The 22,170-nt window shown below is 39.3% G+C and overlaps 1 protein-coding gene across 1 annotated transcript; it reads right to left on the bottom strand.

Annotated features, from left to right (window-relative positions):
- Positions 1-12,929: 12,929 nt before the first annotated feature.
- lhx3 (LIM homeobox 3) lies at positions 12,930-20,709 on the bottom strand (the record flags this gene model as incomplete). The annotated part of the gene is made up of 6 exons (XM_083929845.1): positions 12,930-13,363; positions 14,471-14,642; positions 15,785-15,936; positions 17,774-17,976; positions 18,115-18,286; positions 20,616-20,709. 6 exons carry the CDS (start codon positions 20,707-20,709, stop codon positions 12,930-12,932), a joined length of 1,227 nt encoding a protein of 408 aa, XP_083785971.1.
- Positions 20,710-22,170: the final 1,461 nt, after the last annotated feature.

The raw sequence follows: 22,170 nt of genomic DNA, 5'->3' as shown, positions 1-22,170 counted from the left end.
TCCTCAACCTTGCTACCGCTCCCTCTGTGTGGTGTTTGGTCCAAGTGTGCAACAAATCCATTAACTGAATGAGATGGATGCTGCCACTCTACATATGCAATATTCAGAGATAGAGTTTCCATATTGCATGGTGTTCAGAGTAAGACAGATGTTTACCGTTATATGGCACTAATACAGTTTTATTATTTTTTATTATTGAAACAGATAAAAAATAATAATTCTACGTTTAAAGTTATTTAAAGTTATGAATATTAATATCCTTAAATCCCATAACTTGAGGTGGTTTCAGATAAAGACATTTATGATTATTTGTGGTCCGCTTGAATTTACAGTATAGTTTATGTAACAGGGCTGCAACTAATATTTCCATTATTGATTAGTCTGTTGATCTTTTTCTCGATCAATCGATCGTAGTTTTGTCGATAAAATGTCTCCTTTGTGCTTCCCCAAGCCCAAGATGAAGTCCTCAAATGTCTTGCTTTGAATTTTCAAAAAAGAAACAAGAAAATATTCACATTTGCTGAAATGGGTTTTTCTGAAACAATAATTCAAAGGGATGAATCGAGTATCAAAAGAGTAGCCGATTAATTTAATAATTGGCAACTAATCGATTAATAGACTCATCTTTACAGGTCAGTTTTGAAATATGTATTATATTTAAAAAAAATGACACAACCAGGTAGCTGAGTGGAAGGAAATATGGTGTTAAATCTATCTGTGAAGTTACACAAACACACAAACACCAGACAGAAGGTGAGAGCACAAGGCTTTCCTACTAAAGCCTCTGAACACCTACACAGGTGTTTTAAGTTATTCTGGCTGATTAGACCTCTACTTATGTTGGAGTTGGTCGGAGCTTTGATGCCAATTTATGAGGTCACAAATCTCCATCTACCGATAATAATAACAATAATGGTGTAATTTGTCCTGCTGTAACAGGTGCAACCAAGCCATCAGGAGGCTCAGGAAGACTTTCATCAATCACAATATACACACCCACACAGTCCTGAGAAGATGTCCAACTGAAGACACCTATGTGACGTGTTCAGAGGCTTTAAGGTTTGATTGTGCATGTAAAACTCCAGACCATCATGGGAATGGATCACACCGGCCGTGATGCAAAATCGGGCCAGGGGCCTTAAGGATGGCCCTCTTCCCTACTTCCTAACCCCCTACTTGTGATGCCTGTGCTTGGACCACATCCATCTTTAACTTTGAATACTCAAAACCGCCGCTGTGATAGTTCCCACTACAGTAGGTGTCTCCAGGTCCATTTTGCTATCTCTCACACACACACACAACCACACACACACACAGACTCACAAGTTTTAAACGATACCTGACACAGCTGTACTGAGAAGTTGCTTTGGCTTAAATAGACTTTGAGAGAGATTCCTTATAGTGCCATTGAAACATGTATGATGGCAGATGTCTTTCAAAAGTTTTAACATTTAGAGCGCATAAACCTTCTCTAATATCTAAGATTAAAATCACAACATGAAAATTGCGCCCTGTACTGTATTCTGCTCCTGTGTTAACAATAGTTCAGCATCTCCCTCTTGCTTTTGTCCCTGATCCCCACCCCTCCCGCCCTCCCTACCCCCAGAAACCAAATTATAAAATCATCGAGAGCATGATGAGATTGCTGCTCGGTTATTAATCTTCAATAAATACATCTTGACCCAGGGATTAAGTGTATGCCCTCTCCACCCCCTTGTCCTTTTCAACCCCCCACACCCACCCCAACACACACTCCACTCTCACTCATCTCTCCAGAGATGCTTTGACATGAATTATGAAAAAAAGGAAAGAAAATAACAGCCAAGGGTTGAGGGAGAGAGGGGCCGGAACAAATGTTCCAACCTGGATTGAGTGTTGGCGAGTGATGTCTGCGACCTTGGGAGGCCCTCGGGCTGAAGCGGGATTACTTCTTCTCTTTGGGAAAGACAAATAGCAAGGCTGGAAGGAGTAAAATGGAAACCCGTAAACTCGTGTAGGTACAATGAATTAATTTACTGTACAGACGTGCTATTTCTCAGACGGTTACAGCACGCTTGTATCTCAGAAATTCACAAAAATTATATAAAACCTAAAAATGACAGCATCAGAACATAATATTCTAGCACCTTATTCACCAAATTGTAAATGACCACAAAACAGGAACTCAATGTCCACCTAAAAACTGTTAAAACCATTGCACAGACAGAAAAATCCATAATCTGTGATCTGTATAACAGCACAGGTAAACTGTGGGCCTGTAGTTGCTTTATATTGTGACAGATGTCTTCCTATTCTGTCAGGCCTAATGAGAGAAGACCGGACTCCTGCCACATGATTCTGGCCTCATTGATTACCTGTTGCCCCCCAGACGCAATCCCCTAACAGGGATAAGCAGGGGAGGAATAAAACAAGCTCTAGATGATGGATACAGTTGGAAAATGGAAAAAAAAGAAAACCACGACATTTTGATTAGGAAATATGTCAGTAAACAATCACTTGATTTACCCTCTAATGACATTCAGAAAACTCTACACAATTTGGGGTGATACATGGTGTTGTATGGTATCTGGAGCACCATTCTCCCCAAGGTAGTGCATAATTGCTAATTTAACGTAGCTTCATTATTAATGCTTTTGAGTAGTTTTTTTTAACTTTTTTAACTGTGATACAGAAAGCTTACAGAAATGTTTTTAGACATGTTGGAAACTATTATAGCTTTCTTGGAGAGAATTGGATGTAAGGATCGATACCACTCTCATGTCTGTCCATTAAATATGAAGCCACAGCCGGTAGAAGATTATCTTATTTTACACTTTGTTCATTGTATGGATTTAACATTAGAGATGCTGTTGGCTCAGTTACTGGTCAAGACATTTTTGATCAGTTTCCAGGCGTTATTTCTCTTTTCTGCAGTGCTTGATTAGGAAAGCTGTTGCCCATAAGTTGAAGATGGATGGGGCAGACAAAAGATGTGCCTTCTTCTTGCCAGATGACGTGTTTATCTCTGACTGGCTGGAGATTGGATAGGTTCAGTTCCAGCAGATGATAGGTGGCTATATTATAGGTATGAAAAAGTACATATGGTGAAGTGATTCATATTGAGATCCGGTGGAAGTGCTTTTGTCTGGAACCAACACTCAAGATCAATATCCAGCCCTCTTTTCCCCACTTCGAAGCAATATTCAAATTAAAACGCTAAGAAGCCAACATGCAGGGCTCGCCCACAGTCTCCTCTCTTCTCTCCTCCTTCCAATTTCATGCAGATAACAAAAATGATCTGCGGGTGCTTCAGCTAGCCTCCTCTTCCACTGCCACTTCAACGGCTGGCTTCAAAAACAACAATTATACTAAGTGATTTATCGCCTCCTTCAGCCAGAGATCAGAGCAGACTTTGTACCAGGAACACCCATTTTGATGGTCTCTGTCTCTCAGGTGTAGATTAATGCACAGGCTGACCTAGACTGCAGCCTAGGGGCCCCACATGTGCAGGGGCCCCAGACTATTTTAAATTATTTAAATGTATTAGAGAAAAAGGAAAACAATATCTCGACCCCTATTGGCCCATAAGAAACATTAAAAAAGGCAGGTAGATGTGGCCCACATCTACCCAATCAGCTGTCCAGTCAATTTGATTTTCAAAGAATGTGTTTCTTGTTTGTAAATTGTATTCTTGTTTTTATTTTCTATATTTCTAAAATATTTATGTAAATTTGTAAATTGCTAGCAAGCATGTTCAGCTGTCATTAATTTTGATGTTAGGTGGGTTCCTTTACAAGCCCTCAGGATTTTTTTTTCATTCCACCTGTGCATTTTCTTACATTTATGATATATTTCTTCTTCATTCTTTTATATTTATATTCACAAATGAAGAACTTATCCAGGTCTTTTTTAAGAGTACTGCCAGCTTTATTTTCCAGTACGATATACAGGTTTGATCTCCATTAATTAAGGGTCAAGTTCCAATTTATCAGCTAACAGTTGTATCGCTCTAGATTGTGTGACTTGCCACGATTCATTTCTCTCATCAGGTACTGGATAATATTGTTCCTCCTTGACTCTCCAGATATTTGGATTTAGCAGTGAGTTTGTCAATAAAGGACTGCACAAGCAGAGACCATGATAGAGTTTATCATAAGGTCCGCAAAGTTATCAGAGAGCTTTTTGTTTAACATTTTAAACGTTACGAGTACTGCAGGCTATTTTTAACATCCCGTAAGTCTTTCAAAATTATGTCAACCCTTTGGTTGGAGTCAATAATCATTTGAAAAATGATTGACGTTTTTTTTCTTGCTGATCCATCAGGTCTAGCAGCTCAAGACCTACTAAAGAAAATCCTTAAATTGATAACAAAATAGGGTGCAGATGTTGTACCTGTTGGTTTAGAAAAACAAAACGGTGTGTCCACCTTGCTGATTCCCTGTAAATGCCCTTTTCTGTGGCATTGGTGTTTATAGTAAAGTTCCCTGGTAAAGCATAAAGAGTAGCCTAGACGCCCATGGACACTTTAATCCACCCCTGATTTCGGGTTAGATTGCTGTTGCTAGCAGTGATCATGTGTGTGTTTTCTCAAATACTGAAGTCTGTTTTAGGGTTTTCCAACTTTTGGATGCAGGAATTCTGTGTCTCCCATCCCTCTCTGGCTCCTCCTCTACACCCTGTGTCACTGAGCGTTGACAGCTGAGCAATGGCCCTTCCGTGGAGTAGCGATAATTGAAAAGCGTGATGGCTGGCTGCTGGTATAGCGACCATCTGTGAGTCTGAGTGGTTTGGTGAGTGTTGCGTTTGTGGGCGGGGAGGTCGAGGGTTATGCGAGAGCCAGACAGCCTCCCGTGGGGAGCTGTTAACACATCATAGATGCCGAAAGGCCCCAAGTTGGCCCTATGCAGAGCCAAGGCTCCTAATGAGGAAACGGGTGATTATCTCACTGTGGGACAAATATAAACACGTGCTGGTATGAATCCTGACAGCAGTCACAAGAAGGCAAAACCCAGCAGAAATATGGTTAAAGCATCAGTATTGAATTTTTTTTTTCACAAAATCACTGCCAGTGGCTGTACAAACACAGGTTGTCCACAGCATCCGGCTGAATCGTTGCTGTTTTGTACTACTAGGGAATTTGTTTGCGATAAACCAACAGAATTGTAGATGGAAGATTAATCACCTATAAAAACAATTAAAGCGGAAATGATTGCTCAATTATGTAGTGGATCCAGGAAAATTAATTAAAATCCAGATTGGATAATTATTTGTTTTAGTCATCTATCAAAACGGCTCCAAAATGCAAAAGAGCTGCTTACTTTGTTTTATATGAACAATGGAGTGCTTTTTAAAAAAAATGTTTTCTCAGAATTATCATTAGAAATCATTTAGGGCTCTGATAACTTGTAATATATATATATATATATATATATATATATATATATATACACACACACACACACACACACAGATATTAATTCCATCCACTATATACTGTAATTAATGATAAAGATAGACTGGGTAATAAAAAATAATTATTTTTAGAATCATGTTAACCTTCCATGCAATTTAGTAAATATCACTGTGTTGACATACAGCTCACATGAATCAGTACAGCAGTTGTTAATGATGAACAAACATGCTAGATGAAAATCAGTATGCTTCTCATGTACCGATTCCTGGGTTAATGCCTGTATGAAGTGCTTTGAAGATTGCATAAAAAATGACAAACATCTAAATGCCACCAGTGCGAAGACACACTGAGTGATACATTAGCCAATACATTTCTAATATGAATGTTCCCGGGTGCATTTCAGTCAACCGTTGCAGACAGATTACCAGATATTGCATTCCCGTCTAAGAATAAAATGAAGAGATAATTATGCGGCCGGCGGGTAATGGAGAGGTGGAGCCATGATAGATTTGATTAAAGTTGTCAGTAAAAACACACGCTAATGACCGTGTTGATTAGTTAGATTGCTTTATTGCTGCTGCTGCCATTAATCTACAGCATCAACAAAAGTATCCATTTGCAGTTTGTTTACCTCTGTGTGAGCACCATCATGGAGAGATTTCTTTCTTCTTTTTTTTTTTTTTTAACTCTCCAGTCATTTATATTTAAGTTTAAAGAAGTTTTTATGCTTAGCTGTTTTGTGTTACGCTAAGCATAAAGGCTGAGGGAGATATATGATGCTCATTTTCAGATTCATACTTGTATTTTAGTTTTCTACTAGATCAGGTTTACATGCTTCAATGTTATTATATATACTGTCTATGTGAATATACCTGTATTCACCAAATGGTTGAAATGCTCAGTTTAATCACCTGTCTCTTTATGTACCCCTCCAGAAAAAGCCCAGCCAAATTGAAATTTAGTTATTGTATGACTAATCTTTCTTACCTCCTACCTCTTAGTTTTCCCAGCATCTTTTCCTTTCCCATATCTGCCTCTATACAACCACAAAGCCCTAACCCGTGTAGGATCTTATTCATTAACACGTTGCCTTAATTGATTGATATTTGTACCACAGATAATCCACTGTGCTCCTACTCTTCTCTCTCTCCACATCCCTCCCCTCGCTACTTCCATGCATCCATGCATCCCTGCATACATTTACACACACTCCCACACCCACACCCACACACACACACACACACACACACACACACACACACACACACACACACACACACACACACACACACACACACACACACACACACACACACACACAGACACACACACACACACACACACACACACACACACACCAAGCGGCCTCCCCTCCGTTGCTGCTCCATTAGGTCTGAATTGTAGCTGTGACGTGTGGTACCCAAGGGAGGTGTTATTGTCAGACCTGATTTACTCAGCACCATCTGACATGGGGCTGGGGGGCTTTGTGTGTGTGTTTGTGTGTGTGTGTGTGTGTGTGTGTGTGTGTGTGTGTGTGTGTGTGTGTGTGTGTGTGTGTGTGTGTGTGTGTGTGTGTGTGTGCATGACTTTGAGAGACAACAGGCGTGCTGCCAGGCAAAGAGTCCTTTACAGAAAGGACAGTCAAAAGCAACAGTTTAACAGTCGCTGAAAAATGCAATAGGCAACGTTAACCGTCATTTGGAATATGAATTTATATGAATGATTTACATCTTGTAATTTATACTGTGTAATTGTAATAATGTCAGCACCAGTGACTTGATGAGGAGTATATTTTTAATTTTGTCTTGTCATGTTAAAATTGAAAAGTCCTCATTACTGTAATCAGTTCATATCATTAATACACTCTTCTTACACCCAAAGATAAATGAGAGAATGTACTTTGAAACCTTCAATCTCACAGTACTTTTTTAATGCAAATTGTATTTTTTTCTTATATCATCCTAAATACACTGTACATTTAAGCAAACATCTTATCTTTCGAAGTATATGTTCATAGAATAAGTAGTAAGTTATCAACATATTCTTTAAGAATATAGAGATGAAATCCTTATAATAAAAAGCTTTTTCTCTGGAAGTGCATGGCAGATTTCTATCGTGAACCCAATCACAAACTTTTCTTTGTGAGGTCCAATCAAAAGTGGAGTAATAACTGAACTAGAGCTGGGCGATGATTGAATATGGTAATTCATAACCTTTAAATGGAAGCGTGGTGATGGTAATGAAATCATATTCGAGATGTGGTGATACATAATTGTCAAAAGTGATAATAAGCCCATTCACTAAAATGAACTAATTCAATAACACTGTATTTTATGTATTGTGAAATTATTTCAATTTGCATTATACAAAAATAGGTTTTACCATGTGGTTATTTCAAATAGACTATTTATTCATGGATACCCACAAAATATGCTACTGTGTATTGTCATATTGTTATTGAGACATGAAATTGGAAAACAATTATTAGATTATAGATTAGATTAGAAGACTTTATTCATCCCCAAGGGGTAACTACTTTGCCGCCAGATAAAACACATACAGTGCATACTGCATACTTCATTGCACAGCTGTTTCGACATGATTAGATAATTAAAACATAATATCAGCAGAGTACTCAACACAAGAGAATTGCAGCAGAGAAATAAATGAAATGATAAAGAAATGATAAAATGATAAAAACATAAATAAATATGCACCTCCAGAAGGTAAAAGTAACAAGCAACCGTTAATTAGCGATCGTTGTTAAAAAATCTGAAGGAGCGTCTGAGTTGTTCAGTAGAGGACTGAGGCATTACTAGTCACTCACTAAATAAGCTTTTGAGCTTCTGAATGTTAAATTCGAGTCAGTATAAATATGATAGTAGTTTGTTGTGATATCAACAAATGTTCTTGCTTAATGCGGTTGTGCTTCATAACTGCATTGATTAAGAAAGTTTATCACTAAATCATATTTTATTGTGTTACTTAAACTGAGGTTATGTCATTGTAAACAGGTTAGAGTTTGTCTGTTGCGTCGACAATTCAACATTCACACAGACTTTGATTAGAGATGTTATTCAGGACCAAACACGTTTCTCTTTCAAACGTAATTGAGAATGCATTTTCATTGTATGGGAATGTCATTTTAAGTAGACACTGTATTGGATACAAGTTAATAGATACTGTGTCTTGTATCGCTCAGCTATGTACTTCGTCGCCAGGAAGGCAAGCTTTTTTCTCACATAGTTTCCCACCATTTACTTAATTGTTGTGAAGCTCCCTGTATTCATATTGTTGACACATCTGTCTGAAAACTTTTCTCACCTCCGGCCAGTCTTATGCAACCCATCTGACAAATTGCATTCCCAACTTAATCTAATTCTTTACTCAGAAAACGGTGGATTTCCAACTCAATCTGAAAGAGTGGGGTTGGATAATCCCAGTAATTTGCTTAGAAGAGTTCATCCCGTGGTCACCAAAATCTCACACCTGCTGTGTGACAGAGCGTGTCCACTGTGTAGCGTTAAAAAAAATCTGTGCATCGAGAAATTCAAAGATGTGCAAGGGCATGTAGCTTTAGTATAGGTGGCCTACTGCTGGACTGGTAAATGGCTGGCTAAACAGAATCAACAGCCCTGACTTTTGAGCAAAATACTTCCTGTTTGCTCTGTCTGAGACAAATCAGCCTGTCTAACCCCAAATACAAACAGTTGAGTAAACTGACCAAGGCTGCTATCTTGGAGATTAACACAGCCTTTGACACTTCACTCTCACCCCCTTACTGTCTTTACCAAACTCTCTTTGGGTCAAGTTACACACCTGTCGCTTTTGCGAGGCAACAATGATACCTGCCAGTCAGCTGGGAGGATCCAGCTGGATATCCTGTCTGGTGTTCCTTTTCTTGTTCTGGGAACTTGAGGAGCAGAGCAGGCAGCCACTAATGCTGGAAAACACAAAAACAAAAGGTTTGAGGAAAGATGGTAATCACCTTCATGAATGTCATACTTTACACAGGAATGCATGAAAAGCTGCACAATCATGGAGACAGTATTTACTTCGATTGCTATGTTTAAAACTGAAAAAAAAGCAACTCTAAAGACATCAATTAATTTGTTCACAATTGTAGCTAATGTTATTTTTGAGTGGTGGAAAAAAATCTTCATTCTCACTCAAATATTTCTTACTTAATTAGAAATACCTTAAGTACTACCAGCAAATATACTCACAATTAAGTATCAAGTATTAAAATTGTTCCTTCAGAGTTTTACGATCATAATTGTTGCTGCATCGATGGGAACAGCATTTTAATGTTGCTGGACTATGCAGGGCTAATTTTAATTACTTTATATTTCATTTAGTAGCTTAGTAGCTCATGTTTTGTTGATCTTATGTTTTGTGTGTAAAATCTTAGACTAAAAAGTTTTTATTTATTTTGTTTTATTTTATTTTATTTAGCCTTTATTTAAGCAGGTAAGTCCCATTGAGATCACAGATTTGTTCTCTTGTAAATATAGCGTTCAGATAAATGTAGTAGAGTAAAAAGTAAAGTATATAATTCAAAAGACTACTTCAGTGTAGTACTTTAATATATGTTCTTAGTTACTTTACATTCCAGGTTGTCCAAAATAAACACATTAGGTCATAGGACAATTCAGTTTTTGAATGGCTTGGCTTTACTTGAGAAATGCATAAATAAATGGTAAATAAAGTACAAGGTTAAAAGTGTGACAAATGTAAGGCGTTTGCGCACACTCATATCATAAACATGCAATTGCAAACACACACACACACACACACACACAGACACACACACACACACACACACACACACACACACACACACACACACGCGCACACACACACACACACACACACACACACACACGCACACACACACACACACACACACACACGCACAAACACATTCACGCACTTACCTACACATATACAGTTTAATCTACTTAATTGAACCTGACTTTGAATAACTAAACAAATGAGGAAATTCACAGGGGGCACTTGATCCCTTCTGGGCTAATGGATTGGAGATTCCTTTCCCTTAGAGGCATTTGGGCAAACAAGACCCAGTAATCTCTGAATTGATGAGTTGACTCTCTGTCTGCATCAAATTTCTCCACTAAAGAGCCGTTGAACCCCTGATACAGTGTTGGTAGTTAGCCAGATACTCAATTTGCAGACACAAGCAGAACTGTGTGCTTGCTCTGGTTTCACTATCAGTGCTGTGATATGCTGTAGATCTGCAAGATAAATGCGTATAGGACGCTTGATGCTGCATGTAAGATGTAAGATAATGTTAAGGATGACACTACCTGGCTCATGTTTCTTGGCTTTGACAAGGAATGGTTTAATCGTACAAATTACTTTGAAATGTATCATAGCTCTTCAACCACTGTCCGCAATTATTTTTAAGACCACTTGTTACTCATTTTATCTCATATGATGCAAGTTTGACTGGGTACAGACCTCTCTACTTAATTGACTGATCATCTGGCATGGTGACATGAAACGGCGGTTTCTCGGTTGAAAAAATGATTGACCAATGAGCGCCATAGGAGGGACTAATGCCGTTGTCAAGTGTTGTTGAGTGTTGTCAAGTGTTGTCAAGTGATGTCAAGTGATTTCAAGCGTTATCAAGTGTTGTAAAGCAGTGTTTATAGATGGTATGTCTGTTTAATATCGCTCGACATCGTAGTTTGTTTTTACTTCACTCTGCTCCACCAAAGGGACACTTTGTTGATCCTCAACCAGCTCCAAATCTTTACAACGTGAGTGATTCATGCAGGTGGAAAAGTCTAGGTTGCGTCACATGGCTGACCCTGGCAGGTGAGTGAGCAGGGTGCTCTGGATGCTGGCAACATGGAGTAACACACTATTTATTTGCACACACTACCCATACTGTAATGACAGAGCTGGTTGGAAATCTGAAGTTTCCCTTTAAAAACCTGGCAAAACAGGTATATCGGCATGGCTACACATCAGTGTAGACCGTTATGTTAGATTCAGGCAGATACGTTGGTGCAGTGTTCATTAGGAGTGGAGGCAATAGGTGCGTTTCCACTATGGTCGACAACCCTGTATGAGGCGGGTCTATCTTGCCAAAAACGCCGCTAATTTGCATGTGAGTCGCTCAGGAGGCTGCTTGACCCTTTCGGACAGCAGGGCCTCTTTTGTCCCCTGAGATATACCTGGCTGCTGATTGGATGTAGCTCTCAGCGGGATGTGATGTGTGGTAGTACAGACGCAACCACAACACGGCAAAGTAGAGTAGACACTTTTATCCAGTGGTGTAGTAGAACACAGCGCAGAAAATGATCTGTGTATGGATTCTGGATTGAATTTCCGACCTGTGGTCTTTTGCTGCATGACACACAAATGCGCGCACACACACGCACACGCACACACACATGCACATGCACTCATGTTACTTGTACATAAGTTGTGAATCATATGGGCCACCTTAAATCAAACTACAACTATTCTGTATTTCTCTTGAGGAAGAACGCGCTGCTGTATCACTGATCAGCTGATCACCGGCGATCTAAATACGTCACCTCTGGAGTCTCCTAAATCCCTCTAAGGGCTAATGGAAACATGCTTGATGTCAGACTGTAAACAGTGTAACGAGTTGACTATTCTATCTAATACCAGCCAAGCACAATGTTGTAGTTCAACCAAAAAGGATAGAACTCCATTGTTGATTTAGGTGACAAATTTATTAAAGTCCTGCCATTTAATCAGGAATCATCATCATCGTCATCATTACCAGAGGGAATAAATAAGACATAAAACATTTTCCACATAAACAAACATGTACATCAAACCCCGGATGCTACAGCAAGTTCTTCCTTGGGGTTGTTTTCGGTAGAACAAAACAAATGAGATACATCTGAGAACACACAAATGCATAGAAGTAATTGGACCCCTAGGTACCATTTAAGACAACATCTACATTTTTGCCTATATCCCTGTTTAAGAATGTACAAAGTCCTCATATCTGGGTTCTTATTTGTGTCCAGGAAGGGGTTTGTATAAAAATAAAGTCTCCACAATGATAAACCATTATATATATATATGTATATATATATATTCATTTGGCAACAACCAGACATTTAAAGACTCTGAACGCTGAACTGAATTCTGCACCTGAACACAGTGTAGTAAACAAAGAGATGCGAAAAAAGAGGGGGGAGTTGGTGAAAATCCAAATGATCAAGTGATTCTCATTGACATTAAAAAGCTTATAGTGGTATCTGAAAACATTTTTAACAGATTTCTTGCTTTACATACAGTTAAGGACAATTGTTAGGCCAAGTGCTTTTAATGAAGGACATTTTCCTCCTTCCTTCCATCCAGATCCCAGATATTGAATGGACCTGTGATTCAGATAAGTGTGAGATCCAACGACAGCAGTCTAGTCCTTCGCTCAATCACTGCCCTGCGTGACTATTTTACCATTCCTAAAATCCAACAGAAGACACAGAAAACCAAGAAAAAAGTCAAATTTCTTGTTGTGAACCAATCAAAACTGCCCATGGTCCACTTCATCTAACCAGGAGGCAGGACTGGCTGGAAAGTCTGGGTATCCTCCGCTGCTGCCAGTCGAGAGGTCCGAGCTAGGGCCATTGGCGGCCCCCATGGAGACCCTCCCAGCAGGGTTGATCCCGGGCCCGCTGCCTTGGGTCATGATAGAAAGGCCGGAGTCAGGGTAGACCAAGCTGGAGATGAGAGGCTGGTGTCTGGGTAGCGCCTGAATCGACCCCGGCGACTGAGGAAGGCCGTAGGGGCTGTTGGAGCGGATGTCGTGGAACTGGTCTTGAGAGGGAAGAACGCTGTGCTCCAGGGGGAAGGAGCTGTGGTTGTTGCCCCCTTGGCGGCCCCCCATGGCTGGAGAGGACTCGCTTAGGCTGCTATAGATGCCGTTAGTGAGGCCGAGCTCTGACATGGGTGGTTCATCTGTGCAACAAGGACAAGAGGACAAAGGTGATAGTTATTTTTCTGATTGGATTGCAACAATAAAACACATTGATTTTGCGATATTGTTTTAATACCATTTCTTTTTTTTTCAAATTTAGTGTGTAAACTTGTTGTCTGTTTAGCGACTGAGCTAACATGGGTGCTTCACTAGCTGTCCCCTCTTCGCTAACTTTTTTTGAATGAAATAATACAAACTAGGGCTGCGCTCAAAATATTAATATGGCTATATATATATTGTGATATACTCCTTGCTGATACACGTATTGATGCAAATGGTACTGTGTTGACACAGCAGCAAATGCTGTGTCCGCGGTTGGGAAAAAGGAACATCACCTTAGGTGCCATGCACTATAAAGCCAATAGGTGGCAACCAAGGCCAATCGACATTACACAAACAGTACTTGTTTAATTCTCAAACAAACATTCATTCAAGCACGTTCACTTTAAAAATGCAAGGCAACTTTTTTTGAATTTAAGTGCTGTGATCGCTGTTGTACAGAATGATAAAAAAACTGCTGTAGAAAGAAATTTGGCAAGCTATTGTGACTGCACATGATCCCAGCTAGTGAGCTTGTCAGCTGCAGTAGTTTGCAAGCTATGCTACATCCATGATGTAAATCTACGAGCTCTTGAAACCACATATTTTACACATATGCGCAATGTCCAGAGAGTCCAAAACATTTCAAATTTCTGCTAGAGATTATTGACTGTTTCAGGAAATTGAACAATGGTAAATATGCTTTTGCATTATTAGGAGGTAAAACTGCCGATGCCACCCTATTTCTGTATATTTTATTTTCATTTATTTTATACTTAAGTTTTACCTGCAGACAGGGCAGTCATTTTGACATGTCACTATAGGAGAAGCACAGGTGTATGTATAAAAGCATTAAATAAAATTAATGATGGTTGAATTCAATTTAGCTGCTTCAGTTCCAGGGTCCTGATACTGTGCATGCTGGATCACTGTCTGTTGTGGCTTACTGGGACACTTGAATCCAACCTGCACTTTTTCTAATATGACAAGTCAAAATGTCTCCTGTGAAAAATGTCCACTCTTTTAATTCTGTGTGGCGGACTCTGTACCTGTAAAGGACACCTCTGCATCACTGTCCATGCCCTCCTCCTGAATGCTGTCCTTGTCGGATTTGGAGCTTCCTCGTGACCTCTTCATGTTGCGGAAGTATTGCCCCCATCGCTGCCGACCGGCATCTTTCTTCAGCCTTTTCTCTTTAGCTCGCCTGTTCTGAAACCAAACCTGGAGGGAAAAAAAGAGGAGATGTTGTCTTTGCTAATGGCTTTGGTGACTTATTAGAAATACATTTGACTGTTAAGCACAATGAAAGAAATAAAACAATTATTTTAGTCACATAATCTTGTTCGTTAATTTGTAAATGACTGACAAATACACCTTTGAGACAGTTGCAGCAAAATCAAACTAAATGCTTTATAACATTTACATTTATTCACCTAATTCTCATAATGCTCAATCAATTGAAGACCAAAACTATAGAAATAGCCCACAGTGTTTTTTTGTCATCATGCCTCTCATACACAAGTCAAAGTCCTCTACATTCAAAGTCATCTGCTCTTTCCTTGATGCACATATAAGGCCTTTAAAGCATTAAAACAAAATTAATTTTCAAGGACTGTCTGGACGTGGCTTTACACCTTTGTGAGTCCAAGTGGGGGACATGAACAGTAATCCTGGGAGCAGCGCCCCCCCACATTTGATTTATCGCGCTTTTAATTAACTTCACGGCAGCTACAAGTTGTCCTCACCCCGGTGAACAGGCAGGTTAACGTTCCACTTATTCAAAGTTTTCTGTATCCACTTAAATTTTAGCTTTAGAAAACACAAAAACAACACAGTCACAAACTGCCCCATAACCTCACTGCTTGTAAATGTCTATGCTTTTTGATACACAATGAACAAATGCCCTATTTCTTATTAATCTTTATCTTGCACACAAAATTCATTCATTTTCAGTCACATGCACAAAAAGCAGTTTTACATTCTCCTTAATGATATTCCGCCCTAAGTGAACCCTCTTCACCCCTTTCCTTTCACTGAATAATGAGGAGCATTTTAGTGGCTTCCGTCTCTACTTTTGTCCTTGCAAATAAAACAATATATATGACCACCACCTAGCAACCGGCGTGAGGCTCCTCAGCAGCAGACAATATGCGAGGGGCCCTCTTAGCATTGTTAACGAGCTTGCACTTAAACCATGCTGACTTTCATGTGGACTTCATTTTACTCCATCTAGCCATAAATCCCCCCCAACCACACACACTTATTCGTACTGTAGGCTTGTGCCAGTTCAGCCACAATTGTCCCTTGATAATGAAGTCAGGACACTAATGGAATAGCCCTTAATGGATAATAATATACTTTACCTGAACAACCCGCATATCCAGGCCTGTCTCTGACGATAGCTGCTCCCGGACGTGGCGGGCAGGTTTTGGAGAGTTATTGTAAGCGTTCTTCAGTGTTTCCAGCTGTTTAGCAGTGATGGTTGTTCGCGGCCTTTTTGCAGTTGAATCTGCTTCTGAAAAATGACAGGACAATACACACTGTAAGCCAATGCTTCTGCCTCAAAGTTGTAAATTGTTCTAAAGGTTCCAGAAAAATGTGTTTTAATTTTGCAATAATTCAATTAACAAGAAATAAGTCAAATTAGAGATTGAACAGTTATTGCAAATATATTCTAACGATTGCATGGCTGCTTTTATACTTCGATTCATTGGTGTGTCCAACACTATAATACAAAAAATGTATTTATGATAAAATATTACTTTTAACTTCCTACTGTATATGACTTCCTTGGGACAAATTCTTTATGTGCATGTATTTGAGGTCTTTGATAAAAACACATATTCACAGCAACTGATAGTATAAAACAAGCTTGTATAATATACAACTTTCTAATTTAGCATGATTGGATAAATTCTCCTCTGCCTATAAACCAAAAATCTGGCATCATGTGCATAATTGCATCATGTCTGCACATCTGTTTGCCAGCGCAGCAAAAAATACAAAACCATCATCTAAATGGATGCTGCCCGAGTAATTGTGCCCTCTCATTAGTAAAATAAACGTGTGTGTTTTTAGTGAAAACTTGCGTTAACTCGCTGCGTAAATCAACACTTGGTGTCTGGCAGTAAATTCAAACAAACAGATGGGGAGATAAAACTTGACCATGCCCAGTCCGCCCTATCAGTAACAGAGCACGCTGGGAAGTTAAGTAATGTGGCGTTGGATGATATAATCAGGGTCTAAAATGAATATAAACAGTATTGAAGGAAAATCTGAAATGCTACTGTTTCCCCACAATTTCAAAGCAATACACGTTTCAACTGGTCAATTGTGTAACAATATTAGTCCTGCTGTTAAAGTCAATACGATTGTAAATTATTTCCTGTCATTGAACAACAAATGACCAAACAGGTATTTTTGGTAATAGCCTAATATGTTTGTGATAATTTTGCTTACTTGAACTTAGAATAGGTATGTAATATCTGAACAGTTATCACTAATACAATATAACATAATATGTTTTGATGTAAACAGTGAACATATATTTCAAATATGTGGCTTCAAATTATAATGATGCAAGCTTGTTTTTGAGTCATACGTGATGAAAATGATCTCTTTATTTATTTACTTAGTTGCTGCTAACTACTTAATAGACATACTAGATAACAATAATAATAAAGGCAGGGAACTAGAGTGTGTGAATTAACTTCAAATGTAGAATTTCAAGGAAATACTAAAATATATGTTAACAAAGAACATTTAACTCGATTCTATTTTTTATAAAATACATTGATATATTTAAATGGTTATTGCCATTATAGCTGAACAGTTATGCACGTGTAACATTATTATATTATTATTATTATAATATTTTTTATCTCTCTCTCTCTCTCACACACACACACACACACACACTCACACACACACACACACACACACACACACACACACACACACACACACACACACACACACACACACACACACACACACACACACACACACACACACAAACAAGCATACACGCACTCACACCCCTCTCTTTCTGCCTCTACTCAGGAAGGCACACACAATAATAAGAGTTATTGAAAGCTGATTCATTCGAGCCGCAGAGTGCAAGTGGAAGCCTCCAGACCTCCACTTTACACAGTCTGCTATCGATTGGGTTGCGGGCAACGACGCAATTAGAACAGGTGGGTCAGAGTTTATGGGTGACCTCATTGTCACGTCAAACGCACAACTCAAAGCAGGTACTTAAAAACAAGTCTGCGGACAAACGCATCATATAACATACATATGAAATTCAGGCCAGTATATAGAAATGTGGAGACATCCATTTTGCAGCTCACCTCTCTGCTTGGCGGTCTCGTAGTCGGCCTTACACACCAGCCTGCTGTCCTCCATCAGATAGTACTCGTCACCCGTGGCCAGTTGCCTTTTGCACACGATGCAGGCAAAGCAGTGCAGGTGGTAGACGAAGTCCTGCGCTCTCCTCACCACCTGTGTGGGCGGGATCCCCTGCTGACAGGCTGCGCATTTGGTCCCGAATCTCCTTTTGGGAAATTAGACGGTTTCCATCAATACATAATAACTTTCTGCACCCCCTAATGTCTGAATATAATTGTAAGTTACTGATACATAATAACATATTTAACATGGCTCTGATGTTTTGTTTTTTTAAACTACTCACTTGAAAAAATCCTCCTTGCAGTAAACACTGTCGCCCCTGCTGAAGCACTTCTCCGACAGTTGCGCCTGGCAGTCGCTGCATTTCAGGCACTTGCTGTGCCAGTGGCGATCCAGCACTTTGAGGATAAAGCGGTCCACGATGTGTTGATTGCAGCCTGCACATACTGGGATCTCTGCAGGAGACACGGCGGAACATTTTTGTCAGTTCTGTATTAGACATGTTATACAGTGTACGGTGTACAGGGAAAAGACACAAAGTGACACCTGAAACCGCTTATTGTGCTTAATACTGTATGTGCACACGCACCATACTTAAAGTAATTAACTGTTTATGTAACCTACACACGTTCAATTATGCAACACTCTCAAGAAAGAGGACTTGTTCGTTTTTGCTTTTAGTTCCCCACTGTTTTTGTTTAATTTATTTGATAAAATAATATACCATTTTCGATAGGAGATCAAAATATACTGATATTCATTTCATAAATAACCGGTAAGACATTTACTACCCTCGCCAACTACATCACCATCACCAATCTTTTTGCTTCACATATCCCAGAATCATTGTATCATCCAAATAGTAAAACGACTAAATACCACTATAGTAGTTGAACATAATTACATTGCACAGTAAACAAAAATAAATAAATGAGCCAAAGCAAGCAAGTGACAGTGTACGGAAGCCCGCACATTGGCCTGTTAGTGATTGGGTGGCGTGTTGTCCACCAGTCTATAAAAAGCCTGATTAAATAAGAGGAGTATCCCCTCTCCAAACAAAACGAATGTCGGATGGGTTATATCACCAACTGTCCACAGAATGCACATCATGCATCATCTGACATTCTTCCCCTCAAGTGTTCCTCATATCTTATATTCGGCCTTAGTTTGAATATATATTAAATAAATAGATTTCAGAGGCAATGCTTGCCCTTAGTGTGGAAAAAATGCATCTCACGGATGAACAGACAATAATACAACTCACATTTTAAATTTTATAAAAACATGTTATAGCTTTATTAAAAATAACTATGGATGTCAGAGCAAACTGTGGCCATAAACAGACAACCAGACTCTTTTTTAAACATTATTGATTTAAATACATTCGCATACTCATTCTGCTAATTGATTATGTGGAATAAAATAAATCTATAAATCCAATTGTGAAGGCCGAAGTTTGCAGGATTCTTAAAATAAATAAAAAATAATTCAAATCTCTGGTGTAAGATGCAGCATCATCTCAGGAATGAATACCTCATTACTCGAATGGTGGTTGGCTGGTTATTATTTTGCCACGTGTAATCATCCTTAACAACTAGCAGCCACTTTTACGTGAGGTCAGTTTGCGACAGGCGGGCCTACTAACATTTCAAACCACCATTTAATGCATTAAACAAGTTCCCATCAAAGCAGCAACGGGGGATTAAGACTACAGTTTTCTGAGACATTTCAAAAAACAAAAACAAAAAAAAATTTAGGACGACTAAAATGCCATGGAAGACGTCATCGGGCCTCTTTATTACTAATTAAAAGGGGCTCAACCACTTCATATTCCATCCGCGCAAGCAATCGCATCCCTATTGTTCTGTTGCCGACAATTCATGAAACATTAATGGACCATATCTTCTGCATCACCAGCAGAAGCCCTGCACAAGTGGGAGCCACCGCAAGAACAGGTGTATCCAGGTCATCATTAATTCAAAGCGCTCTGTAAAACTAGAAAGCTGCGGCCTATAGTCTCACGCTGCAAACCAATAAGGTGTCCATGCAAATTGCTCGCCTTATGGGGCCCACTTTGAATATTGAGAATAAAGATGCATGCAAATCCCAATGAAAATCTCGTGCGTAAATTCACAATATTTAAGTTTGGAGCAAGTGAGGTTCGATGCATCACTCCAATAGCCACCTCATAACTGTTCATAATGGACAAGTGTGTTGGTGAATACAGTGTGGACGTATGCCTAAAGTGAATAATATATAAAACAAGTTAATAAAAAAGCGTTTTATATTCACATGTACAACCTTCTAAATCTTTATCACAAAGGTTTACGTCAGACTCAAAAATGCGTCAAAAGAATTTCCAAATTAAAACTCAAGTAGGCCAGATTTACCCTCCAGAACAGTACACTCGATGTGAAATATATAATATGTCGATATTTAAACGACCATTCAGATAAATCAAAGGTCATAAGCCCGGTGCGTAAAAGATCTGGAGCAACGAAAATGGCACATGTCCTCTGTCTCGCCAGCTGTAAAACTGATTCGCGCGACAGGACGATTTCCCTAAATTAAAACGACTGCAGCATCCATCACTCATATAGCAGTTATGATGATACACACTTATACAGCACGGTGGACGCATTATCAACAGACTGCAATCACAGCCGCACGTGAATGCCTATTTAAAGAGCTGAAGTCCAGTATGTGTTACCACATGATACACACATGTGTGTTTTATTAAAGTGCAAAAACGAATAAATTGATTCTATTTTGGCTTCCGGTTACCTTTCCGTAGCTCCTCGCTGTGCGACAACAAAGCAAGGAGGATCTCGGTGTTGTTTGTCTCTTTTGGAGAGTTGCGCTCACCGTGTCCATCCATGGCTCATTATTTTTCGCTAATATATCCACACTCATACACCAGGCAAGTGTTGTCATGTGTGCGCATCAGGAGCCCGGGTAGCGAAAATGAGCGCGCATGTGCCCGATGTGGAGTTTGCTTTTATGCTTGACTGTGTTGAAGCCTGTGCAGGATTACGCTGCGCCGTTTCCTGGGCGACAGGGAGATAGATTAACATCACCTACCGAGAGTACATTACCCGGAAGGAGAATGATCAGGGGCTGAGAGGAAAAGCGTTTCAGTGCTGGGTGGTAACGTTACTCAGGAACGTGTTTCAATATTGTAGCCTAGATTACTTTCCAAAGAACAAGATAGAAAAGTATCTTTCTTTTAATGTGGCTACCAAACTGGAATATACTTTTCTCCAACTCTAAACTGACGTCGTCCTATGAGTTCATTTCTCTAATTATTCTCACTATTACATCGAATTATATGATGGCAACATTCTGAAAATAGTGTTAGTATTGTAGTTTTGTAACAGGGATACAGATGCATGCGTTAAGAGAGAACATTATCACGTGAAATGTTAATTTACCTGCGTGGACATTTGCAATGAGACATCAAAACTTGAACTACAGCCTAAAAGAAATCCAGAAAATTGGACACCATGATGTTGATATATTATAAATCGACCAAATTGTTTTATCGCGAGGATCAGATTCCCGTCATGCCATGCGTAAAAGGAAGGTTGGGCACTGAAGGAACAATCTTGTTTAGACCCTCGACTTTTAAAATGTGTTTATATTTTCAGCAGAACATTTAAAAAAACATAGAGGTGGCCCAGTTATTTTTTCTCTCAAATAATAGCACCAATTTTACAAACAGGCGCAAGTGTTTTCACACTTGGAAGAATATGAACATAGCACCGTTTTGTTGTTCGTTTGACGCAATTGTTATTATTATTATTATTATTATTATTATTATTATTATTATTATTATTATTATTTATATGATTAAAAAACATGTTTTTTTTTCTTTTACAAATGTTGCCTAATGGAGCAACGTGTAGGCCTACCATGATCATATATCAAATAAGTTATTTTAAACATATATTTTAGAACACACACACACACACACACACACACACACACACACACACACACACACACACACACACACACACACACACACACACACACACACACACACACACACACACACACACACACACACACACACACACACACACACACACGCACACACACACACACACACACACACACACACACACACACAAACACGCATCTCATGTGTGTTGAGTGCTCAAAGACAAGTGTTTATTTAGGGGAGAGATTGGCTGTTCAATAACATGTTGATCGGGCCAACACCCCAATGAATTTTATTGACACTGATCTTTGGCACAAAAGAGCGCCTGGGGAAATCACGGGTAGTGCCACAGTGGCCCGGGCCGCTGATGAATCCAAAATCAATGTCCTATTTGCC

The sequence above is a fragment of the Echiichthys vipera genome (genome assembly GCF_963691815.1).
Source record: "Echiichthys vipera genome assembly, chromosome: 16".
NCBI classification, from domain to species: Eukaryota; Metazoa; Chordata; class Actinopteri; order Perciformes; family Trachinidae; genus Echiichthys; species Echiichthys vipera.
This window is presented reverse-complemented; position numbering and strand designations above follow the sequence as displayed.